At 43.9% G+C, this 12,500-nt stretch overlaps 1 protein-coding gene across 1 annotated transcript in view; it reads left to right on the top strand.

Moving 5' to 3' along the window:
* The window catches only part of rbm10 (RNA binding motif protein 10), a 32,168-nt gene that overhangs the window by 2,074 nt on the left and 17,594 nt on the right, over window positions 1-12,500 (top strand). Inside the window, exons 5-6 of the mRNA XM_080527484.1 lie at window positions 8,747-8,816; window positions 9,015-9,088. Of these exons, the coding sequence (XP_080383610.1) occupies window positions 8,747-8,816; window positions 9,015-9,088 (144 nt within the window). The remainder of the gene's footprint in view (window positions 1-8,746; window positions 8,817-9,014; window positions 9,089-12,500) is intronic.

Below are 12,500 nucleotides of genomic sequence, written 5' to 3'. Positions count from 1 at the left end.
TAAAGTAAAGTGCAGTGCAGAGTTTTTACAGTGAGTCCAGTTCAGTCCTGGGCAGACTTGGGGGCGGGGGGGAGGGGGAAGCCAGAGTCATTTATCAGCCTGGCGGCTGAGGGGTAGAAGCTGAGCCTGTGGCGGGCCTTCAGTGCCTTAGGCAGCCGCAACCTTCTTCCAGAGGGAAGCAGGGTGAGGAGGCCGTGGCCGGGGTGGAAGAGGTCTGCCATGATCTTCCTTGCCCTCCTCAGAGCCCTGGGGAATAATAATGGGTTAATAATGGGTTAATAATAGTGTGTGTGTGCTGTGGCAACCCAAATCACCGAGGTAAATGTCCACACACTGAGCTAGAGAGGAGAGGAGACGGAGGTCACTTTTAGGCGCATCGCTGTATCCATTTCCAACTTTTTATTTTTTTCACAATATTTTTATACACCAACACCAAAGAAAAAACAAAGAAAGAGAAACATACAATAACAACGATCACAAAAATAGACACACACAACCTGCATCAATTTTTGGATTGAATAAAAAAAACGTTCCTCCACTTTGTATAAATGTTCTTCATGTATGGTTTCCACAGCTTGTCAAAGTCTTTCCGCTTGCCTTTAATGATGTAGGTTAATCTTTCCAGACCGATCCACTCCAAGAGCCCCCGCTTCCACATTCTCAATGATGGAGCGTCCATACTCTTCCAGCATAGTGCTACGGCTGTCCATTCCCAACTTAAGCTACAGTTGGGCACTGCCCACTCGGAAGGGCGGCGTCGCCGTCAAAGTCAATCATATCAAGAAGGATAACATTGGTGGCCCTCCACCGGAGGGGGGTTGCAGTAGGCCAGGGGTGGCCAACCAGTCGGAGACTAAGTGCCACAAAAAAATATTGGGGTACCACAAAGAGCCACATCATACATGCGGGCTCACAAAAGCACTCCCTCTTACTCACACACACACACACACACACACACACACACACACACACACACACACACACACACACACACACACACACACACAATAATACATTTCCAATAGGCTACTTTGCAGACAGATTTATTTATTTTTCTTTCTCACACATGACTGAATATGCATGAATGAAATGAAAGCATGTGGGAAAGCTGCTAAATATCATCTCTTCTCTGCCTCGGAGATCTGAAACGAGAGAGAGGGAGGAGGCAGCTTCTGTTATTTCTTGTCAAGGTTAGCATGCACACACACAGTCTTTCCCTCTCTCATACTCTCTCCACACACAGAAATATAACAATTTACAATAGCCTACCTCACAATAACAGTGTATGTGACACATATTTGTGTCTTACCTGTTGCTCCTTTGACTCAGTGGGACTTCTGGCAGTCCTTGCTTGCCACAATCCTCTTCAAATCTGGTTTGTATTCTGTTGTGGCCACTCGAAGCAGTTCCTTCACATGTGTGTCAGTCAGAACAGATCTGTGCTTGGATTTCACATGTTTCAGGGTAGAAAACACAGGCCGTTTGACATGGGGATATGTTTCCATTGGCACAGTTTTCCAAAACTCAATGGTCCCATCTCTTAGAGCAGACTTCAGTCTGTCATCCTCTGACAGTTCAATCATCTCCATCTCTGACGCTGCCTCATCTGTGACAAGGGGGGCTTTTAAACAGTCTGTCTCTGCACTGAAAGGGTCAATGAGGAACGTAATCTGAGGCCTTTTCTGCTGTAGGTCCTGGAATCGGCATGTCGACTCAGCATGTCGACCAAAAAAGACAAATCCAAAATCCACTGGGGGTCTGACAGCTGCGGATAGTCCTTGTTCTTATCCTCCATGAACAGCCTCACAGCATCCAACAGCTCAAGGAAGCAAGACAGCACTTTGCCTTTAGAAAGCCACCTCACAGTGCAGTGAAGTGGCAGGTCTCTGGGAAGGTCTTGGTCAAGTTCAGCAATCAGATTTTTGAATTGCCTGTGGTTAAGAGCATGTGTGCGGATATAATTGACGATTTCCATCACAGGCTTCATGACGTGGTCTAAATTCAGGGTTTTAGACACAAGCTGCTCCCGATGAATGATGCAGTGGAAATTCCAAAACTCTGGAAAAGTGTTGTCAGCTTTACAGAGCCCCACTAGCCCGTTTGCAGATCCAACCATTGAGGGTGCTCCATCCGTGGCTATTGCTGTCAGTTTCTGGATTGGCAGATTTGCTTTTGCAAACACGTCAGTCATGGGTTTTTTCACATCTATGCCACGGATCCTGTCCTTCAGAGGTTGAATATCAAGGAGCTCTTCTTTGATCACACAGTCTTTTGAAACTGACCGTGCAAATATTGCCAACTGTGGTATGTCTTGTATGTCACAAGATTCATCCAATGCAACACTGAAATATTCACAATTCTGAAGATCAGAATGTAATTCTGTTTCAATGGCACTGTTTATGTCCGATATTCTGTGTTCAATGGTGTGGCGTGACAGTTGGATGTCTGAGGCCATCTTTTTCAGTGTTTCATTTGGAGACAATATTTCCATCACATCAGTGATGCATTTCTTAATAAACTCTCCTTCATTGTATGGCTTTTTAGCACGTGCAATGTTCCAGGCCACTTGATAGGACGCAAGTGTCACTCAGGGGCGTGTCCAGGGGGGGGGCAGAAATCTGATTGGCCACCCTGATTGATTGGCTATCTGCCTAGTCACTCAGAGCAGAGGCCACTTCGCGCCACGAGACGAACTTTTCGAACAGAACACATTTTTGATCAGCGGTGAGGTGTGCTGGTCTTGGCGCTCCTGAAGAAATGTGAGTACCATTAATAACGTTAGACTTTTGCATAGCTACATATAGGCTACGGTGTTGTGCTAGTGGTTAAAACGTTTTGCTTCACTTGGAATCAGAGTTTAGGATAAAATTCGCTCTGCGTTGTTTGGAGCTGTGAGAACGCACATTCGAAGTCACTCCCGGAGCAAACAACCAACAAATGCTCCGGCGCTTGAAAAGGGTGGTTTCGCTCCGGTTAGAAACGACGCATGAGGCTGTCCATAGGAAAACAACAGCGCATGCGTGTTGATCTGGATAAGAGCGGGACGAACGGGCAGTTTTCTATTTTCCTGACCAATCAACTACCACGTCTGTTGCTTCAATTGCCTATGTTACTTTGTTTACATAAAGGGCTGTGAGAACGCAAATCAGAAATAATTTATGCAACAATGTTGCAAACTCATCCGCTTGCTCTGGGTCATGATTCAGATTTTCATGTAAGAACATGACCTTAGTAGCCCAATTAAAGTATACAATGGGGAGTGGAGACAGAAATGGTAATAAAAAGCACACAATGGTGTGTACAAATTCACCAGAATGCAGGGAATTAAGTGTTACATTCTCAAAATTGTGCCACCCATGCATAACAAGGTGCCCCACCTGGGCCACCCCAGTGAAAAAGGTCTGGACACGCCACTGGTGTCACTGTCTCTGATTGCTTAACACTACGACCGCCGCGGATCGCGACCTTATTCAATCGCGATGAGGTGTGATTCAGCACTATGATAGTTTAACATAGAGAAGAGTGTACTGACGCACAAAGATCGCTGGAGGGCGATGTCACACAAGGCCGTCTGCCAGGCTCCCACTCCTTTTCCCAGAATGCATTTCGCACCGGCAAGCAGAAGGCGATTTGAATCCTCCATTTTTTTTCAAAAAAAAAAAATGCTGTGATTTTGCCTTTACAAGTGTTACCATGTAATTTATGAAGTTTTAATATGTTTTCAGGTGAGAAAGTACCAATATATATTCCCAAAATGTGTCCAGTTTATCAAAATAACCCGTATATCTCCTCTGACGATTTTCGTCGTCGAATTCGCTAGCATGCGTTCGTAAATTCGCCCTGGAAATCTGGTTAGCACCCATGGAATGCCTCTTGTCCAATCAAATTACCTGGTCCCTTTATGACGTTGAACCCGGTGTGCGCTCCGGCGCTCTCATAGCGAATTTACGAACGCACCCTGCGGTTTCACTTTCAAGATCTAATTTTTTTGCATTGGAAAACACTTACAGAGTGAACTGTCATAATGAAAACATGACAAAGCCATTTGACTATCTTGTTCATAAACAATGGTGTCAGGACTTTTCATTTTGATGACACTGACAACTGTTGTGCAAATGTTAATAGTGATGTGAGAAATGCACCAAAGCGACTGAGAAAACTGTATTATACACAACAGTGTTGTGTTGTGTATATGTGAGTGAGACTGTGGTCTACAGTGATATACAGAAAAAACATTATATACAATATTATACATATATTTTTGTTGTCAGGACTTGTTTAGTTATTGTCATTTCGCAGAGTCACCTCAATAAAGCAAATGAACAAATGGAACATTTGCGAACAGTTCTGTAACAAAACGCTGTTACTTTTCCTCACACATGTGTAAGTGGAAATCCTTGGCCTTTCCTGTGGTCCTCGCAAATAAACCAGAATAACTCGTTTCTAAAGTCAGTTCCATTCACTTGATATAATGGTTGAAGCATGGGGGATGGTAATCTAAATTCAAAGGATCTAAAACAATTGTGGCTTGTTTTTCCAATGAAGCCAACAAGGTCTTTGAATTTAGCCCTGCCATGACTAATCTCAAGTATGTTGCAGGCAATAGACCTCCATTTATCCCTATACTTGTAGGGCAACTTAGAAACAATAAGCCTGAGGTTTGATGGGCTATCAAGCTCTTCCAGATAGTGCAAGTCTTGCATGGCATTGTTGCATCCTCTCAAATACAGTGCATAGGCCTGTAGTGACTTTCCATCTTCAGCCTTTATGCTTGGCCAGTTCAAGGCTTTATTTATATATATAATAACGTATGCATGTATGTAACGAGACTGCGGGAGTTTTCATTACTAACGAATGAAAGTTGATTATCATTATTAAAAAATAACTGTAATATATATTGCAATGTTGTCCCTTTCACACATAGTTCCAAGTAATTTCCTTGGAATCCCAAGCTGTGTTGACCAGGTATCGAGACACAACAGCAGGGGAGGGGTGGGGGAAGGGAGGGGAGGGAGGGGTTACATCACCCTCTGTAGAACATCTTCTATCTAATCGGCGCACTGTGCTAAAATGCAATGCAAACAAAACAACACAGGACAGACAGCAGTGCAGTGATGCGTTTTATATTATATTCTTTGAACAACAGAACGGGACAGGCGCCAGAAACTGCCATAATATACCATACTATCTGCCATATATCGTACCTCCGTTTTATATTGAGAAATATGATGATAAATACATATAGGGCGGAGGTATGCTATGTGGTGTGTGGCTAGATATTTTCATGTAGCACTGTGACTGCGGGGGAACCCGATGTCTTTGTTCATTGATCGGAAACGATCGAGAGCCATCAACCCTCCCCCCATCAAGCGCATGTCTTATTGAGTCAACACGAGTTGACTCGCTGGAACGAGACAGACTGATACACACCACACCTCTGCCATATCATACATCGGTCCCACATGTATTTATTTACCATCATATTTTTCAATATAAAACGGTATGATATGGCAGATATATATGGTAGCCTACATTGCAGTCGTCCCGCAGTTCTAGTAGATCGCCGACATCATGTTATTTGATGTACATTTCACGGCAAGATAATTCCGATTTGTGGCAAACACCCAACAATTGTTCGTTCACTAAACATTATAACATGAACACAGTTATAGCACCAGTTCCTAGCACCTAGTTTCCTAGCACCAGGGGAGCCCCCCCTCCCAAATTTCGTTGTTTGGTACCTGTACTATATCAATGACAAATAAAGACCATTCATTCATTCATTCATTCAAACAATGACAGTTACAGTCTCGCTCAAACTGTAGCGAGATTAGGAGACTACTAATTGAGAAAAAGAAAAGAAAATACATGAAAGAAAGGAGAGAAAGAGTACAGAATGATAAATCCGCTAATGTGTGTAATGAAAAGTGTGACAATGTTGAAAGACATGATGTCATAATCAAAATATAAAACCTGGTTGGATAAAATAAGATTCTGTTGTGATTGTGTTGACATTGTTGTGATGTCAAAAGAGATCTTGGTTATGTAATGTGTAAAGTGGAGAGGAGATTGATCGGAACTGCGGGAGTTTTCATTACTAACGAATGATGGTTGATTATTATTATACAAAAATAATAGTAATAAATATTGCAATATTGTGTTATCATAGTTATGAGCTTCACAGTGATAACGTCTGTTTATTTGTCGTGAACTTCACGCCGGCCGTGCCCGTAACATCAGCAGACAATCGACTGCTGTAAGCTTGTAAGCGTTGAAACCTGCTTGGCAGCTTTGAAACCCGCTTGGCAGCTTTGAAACCCGCTTGGCTCGCTCATGAATTGGCAGCTATTGTTTGCTAATGGGAAACGATCAATAAGATTACCCTCCCCCGTGTATCAACCATCAAGTGATTGTAACTCACTTTAGAAACTAGTTCTTAGCCTACACGTTTCTTTGTCAAATACATGCTCTGCATGTTTCTCTAAAATGCATAAAGTTCCTATAAGCAGAGAAGTGGGGAAATTATTAGAGCAATCTGATGAAGCTTGAGTCAGCTGAGAACGAACTATGGAACAGATTAAATGCTATATATGGAGAGGAGATTGATTGAGACTGCGGGAGCTTTACTAATGAATGAAAGTTGATTATCATTATTAAAAAAGAATAGTAATAAATATTGCAATATTGTGTTATCATAGTTATGAGCTTCACACAGTCTGTTTATTTGTCGTGAACTTCACGCCGGCCCTAACATCAGCAGACACATGAACACAGTGAGGATTCAAACCAACAAAAATAATTAATACACATCATTTCATTTATAATGTGCAGTAAACAAACAAAATAATGTATACTCTCTGCAATTGGCTACTATACAATGGTGCCAAAATCAACTATCCAAATATGAATCTGCGTATATCTATGTACAACCTTGATTGAACCAAGATTCATAGACAGATTGTCCCTTTTGCATATCATCATAATAGGCATTCGTGTCATCATGTTCTTTACACATTACATAACCAAGATTTATTTTGCAATCACAACAATGTCAACACAATCACAACAGAATCTTATTTAATCCAATCAGGTTGTATATATAATCTATATATATAATCTATATATTGGTTTCAATATACCTCCATAGCAGTCTACAGTCTAATTTAGGTATATATATAATTACATTATGAGAACATCAGTATTTTTACGCCTTTGGTTGTATTGTCTGAACGAACATTGATTGGGAGACATACTGTACAGTTTATCATTTTCATAACTGTCTGCACATATACATATCTTATTTTGATTGTTATTGTAGCCTATATATAAACACAAATATCAGTCTTATGCACTGTGTCTCATTCAGCACTGAAGCCTGAATTTGAGCACAGTGTGTGCCCCCTTGCTACCTCTGCTGATATAAAAGAGAATTGCAGGCTTGGAGAAAAAGATGGCAGCCACAAATACACAGACACACACAGAAATACTGCTAAAACGCTTTATACTAACTCGATTTTGAAAATGTAAAAATGCTGGGTGGTAGAACGCACATATCTAGGAAAAGTCATGAAAGGAGGGTCCTGAAATGTGATCGAGTGCAAAGGTAGAATTTTTTTTGTACTCACTGGTGCTGTTTAACACCTCACGGCTGTTCTAGTGTTAACAAATCTTTGGAACAACTTGGTCTGTGTTTGTGTCTGGCTTTTCAAGCTGTTTAATTTACCCTTGCGAAGTTCGGTGCCTTTTGGAAACTCCTGGTCAATGTTAGCATGCGTTGTGCTGAAATGGCGCTGGAGATTGGAAGCTTTGTAATGTGCCAACGATGTTTGGCATATCAGGCAGAATGGCTTTCCATTGCGCTCCACAAAGAAATATTCACTCTCCCACTCGGCTAAAAACGTCCTGTGCTCATCTCCATACTTGCGTTTAGCTGTACATTTCTTCCCTGACATTTTTATTTTGTTGTTGTTATCCGTAATTTGTCAAATGAACTGTCAAAAAGCCGTGTTACAGCTTCTCCTCAGAACGGACAATTAGGGAACAGCGTTGCCTGATTTGGCCGATTCCAGCCCAATCGGGCTACTTATGATCACTCTGGGTGGGTTTATAGACTCTGGTTGGGCTGAAAAATCAATCAAATCTGGCAACACTATTAGTGACGCGAGATTGGATTGGATTGGAGATCGGATTGGATTGAAAAAAAAAAAAAAAAAAAAAGTATCGGGTTACAGCAGCGTGCAGCGAGACAGAGGCCGCGTTCGTAAATTCGCTCTGAGAACGTTGCTCCGGCGAATTTACGAACGCGGCCTGTCAGAGAGAGCGCTACACCAACACTTTTAATGAATGGATTGAAGAGCCGCACACAGACAGCCAAAGAGCCGCATCAAGGACCCCAATTGAAATAAGCCAGTGGCTTTCTTGGGTTTTTATCCTGTTAGTTGACCTTGTATGTAATATGTACTTTCATGTACCTACTTCTGCAAATCTTCTAATAAAGTTTTCAATCAATCAATCAATGCCGCGGGTTGGCCACCCCTGGGGGGATCCGTCTGTTCAGGGTCGGGGGTGTGGCGCTCCGCCATACTCCAGGGGTACTCTGTACCTCTCGCCAGCTATAGTTCTCCGTCTCGTCGTCACTCCAGCTCTGTTCACCTGGGCTCTCCGCTCAGGCCGTGTCAGTCTGGTCACAAAAGACACATCTGTTATTATAACCTTGTGTGTGCGTGTTCTTGTGTGTGTGTATCAGATCAGGGCCCAGCTCCAGGAGCAGGAGATCCAGCCCAGAGAGGTTCGCCTGATGAGGAACAAGTCCTCAGGTGAGACACTCCTCCTCCTCTCCCTCCCTCCCTCCCTCCTCCTCTCCCTCCCTCCCTCCCTCCTCCTCTCCCTCCTCTTCCTCCCTTCCTCCCCTCCCCTCCCCCCCCCCCCTCTGTATATGAAGCACTAACCCTTCACTGCATTGTTGTTATGTTGTTGTTGTTGTTGTTGTGTTGCCATGGCGCCCGGGGGTCCAGGGCAGAGTCGTGGATTCGCCTTCGTGGAGTTTAACCTCCTACAGGAGGCCAGACGCTGGATGGAGACCAACCAGGTCACTCTCCACTGCACACACACACACACACACACACACACACACACACATGAACATTATACACACACACACACACACACACACACACACATGAACATCACACACACACGAACATCATACATACACACAGGAACCATTTACACACAGGAACATCATACACACACACACACACACACAAACGTCATGCACACACACACACACACCTAGGGATGGGCATTGATAAGATTCTGCTTATCGGTTCGATTCTTTATAGATTCACTTTCCTTTTTACAATTTTCTGTGTGGAAAAAAAATAGACCAACACAGGTTCTCAGTGTCAACACACGTTTCATTACCTGGAGTCTCTGAACACAGTAGAATATCTGAACACTCTAGAGTCTCTGAACACTCTAGAGTCTCTGAACACTGTAGAATGGGAATAGAATATCTGAACTTAACATCTGAACATAAATAACATGAGCTGAGCAGCTGGCTGTAGCTCCAGAGCTTATCTGTGTCGTCATCTAAGATGGAGGAAACAGGAGAGTATTTGTGCAGAATTCCTTCTCATTAGGGTTTCAATTGGTTTTAGTCAACCAAAACATCTGCTTAGCCTGCCTGCGCGCCGCTAATATTATTAGCATAGGATATTTACCCTCAGTGACCGTAGCGTGGTCAAACGTTCTGGCCGCAGTACTGTCCCTATGGCAACAATACTATCCCTATGGCACCAATACTGTCGCTATGGGAACGTGTTCAAAGTTCAAAGTCCAACTGTCAGGCAAAAATAGCCGTATCGGGACTTTTTAAACTGTTCAAAATATCCCAAATAATGCAAATGAGTGTCCATTTAACTGTTAATTCATCTTATCATTACACTTACTGCTGAAAACTGTCAATGTTTTCTTCTTAGAGACATTAGCGTATATGCAGCATCTATAATTTAATAATTTTGCCATTTAGCAGACGCTTTTATCCAAAGCGACTTACAATTACGAATTACAGGGACATTCCCCCTGGAGTAACTGAGGGCTAAGTGCCTTACCCAAGGGCACACTAGTAGTGGTGTGGCTTCAGGCGGGATTTGAACTCACAACCTTCCGATCCCAAGTCCAACTCACTATCCACTAGACCAGATCCGTCTGTTGACGGATGAACAGTTGTGCTTTAAGCAGCAAGCACACCAAAAGACGGAGCTTAATAATAAACACATAACACGGAAATACGCTCTGGAAATCTGCTCTGAAGTCAGTTAATTTCCGAACGGTCAGTTAAAAGTCTTTACAAACTAACTGTAAACATGGCGGACACCAACGACAACATCACCATCAATTCGCTGGCGGACAACAATTTTACGTTATCGTGTTAACATTGACGTTCGCTAGCTTTCTGTCGCTAACATTAGCGATGTTGACAGTAGATACTCGTTAACTAACGTTTTATCCTTTAAAAGATGAATGAACCTGAATTCATCCCGTGTATAAACATGATTATACAACAGTTAGTTCCGAAAGTAATTTGTATGGACAAGAGGCATTCCATGAGTGCCGATATACAGTATAACAGCACTGGGACTTTTAACTATATGTATCACTCCGCCGCACAGATGTTCTACTAAATGACCGTTAATTAGACTACATTGTTTGTGTTCAGGTTACTAGTAGGCAACAGTCCATTTGAAGTTCAATTTTTTGTTTATTTTATGATTGAATAAACAAACAAATCATAATCTGTTGTCGCTTATTACTATCGCGCTGTAGAACTGTTCGGTACTCGGCCTGCGGCCTCGTACCTACGACCGAATCACAGCCGTGCTGATATTCAGTATAACAGCACTCCCTCTTGTGTGATATTGCTTAATTATTACCTGTTTTGTTACACATTTACATTAACATTTTTGGCCATTTAGCAGACGCCTTATTCCACTAAGTAAGTGAATCATCTATCCACCAGTCTTAACAGGAAGGTGATCTTGCTTAGGCCAGGGGGCCGTTGGCAGTCGTTGCGATAGAAGAAGAACGTTTTTAGTTTTTTTTAGACACTGGAGAAACAGTACAAGGGGGGGATGTGTGTTGTGTTGAATAATCCTCTCTAGAGCGCCAATCAAGCCGCAACCATAACATTTTGCAACGACTTGCTCCGACATTCTTAGATTGGAATGTTCCGACGCTCTGACAAACTGTCAATCATGCCGATGAGGGAGTCAGTAATCTCTGAGACGTGATTCTGGTGCATCAAACAATTTGTTACCGGTTCTCGATTCCCATTACTACACACACCCTTTCGGACATGGACACACACATACACACACACACACACACACTCTCACACACACACACACCCCTACACACACACACACACACACCCTTCCGGACATGGACACACACACACACACACACATCCCTACGGACACGCACATACACACACCCCTACGGACACACACACACACCCACCTTACGGACACACACACACACACCCCTACACACACACCCCTACGGACACACACACACACCCACCCCCCCTACGGACACACACACACATACCCCCCTTACGGACTCACACACACACACACACACACACACACACTCTCTCACACACACACACACACACCCCTTCGGACACACATACACACACCCCTATGGACACACACACACACACACACACTCACCTTACGGACACACACACACACACACACACACACACCCCTACGGACACACACACACACACACACACACACACACACACACATATTATGAGTGGAGAATTCATGTTTGAGTCTCAGGTACTCAGGGTGGGATTGATACTTCAGGAGACAGATGGCCCTCTCTCTTTCTACACACACACACACACACACCTGTGCTGGTCTTCCTACTTCACCTCTTTAGAGCGTTTGAGCAGAACAGAGGACCCCTCCCTCCCTCCCCTCACCTCCCTCCATCCCTTCCATTCCCTCCCTCGACTCCCTCCCTGCCCTCCCTCCCTTCTCCCTCCCTTCTCCCTCCATCCCCTCCCTCCCTGCCCTCCCTCCCTTCTCCCTCCATCCCCTCCCTCCCTCCCTCCCTCCCCTCCATCCCCTCCCTCCCCATCCCCATCTCCCTCCCCTCTCCCCTACCCTCTTCTCAGCCCTGTGTGGTGTCCTGTCTTGTCCCAGCTCTGAGTTTGGTCGGAATCCAATCACCTGTTGTTGCCATGACGATGGTGGTGTTAGCCTGTAGGCGGTTGGAGGTTGGTGATTGGCTCAGGCCTGTTAGAAGGGTTTTCATCCTCTAGGAATGTTGTGGTGGTGTTGTTTTCCAGAGCAGCCATTGGCTTGCCGTTCCCATGGCTACGTCCAATCAGGACCTGTGTTTGTTTTGTTGTGCTGTCTGGGAGGGAGGAGGGAGGGGAGGGAGGGAGGGGAGGGAGGGAGGGAGGGGAGGGAGGAGCTGTGAAC

The sequence above is a fragment of the Nansenia antarctica genome, assembly GCF_963989245.1.
Source record: "Nansenia antarctica genome assembly, chromosome: 3".
NCBI lineage: Eukaryota > Metazoa > Chordata > Actinopteri > Argentiniformes > Microstomatidae > Nansenia > Nansenia antarctica.
The sequence above is the reverse complement of the archived record's forward strand: the minus strand, read 5'-3'. Positions and strand labels throughout refer to the sequence as shown.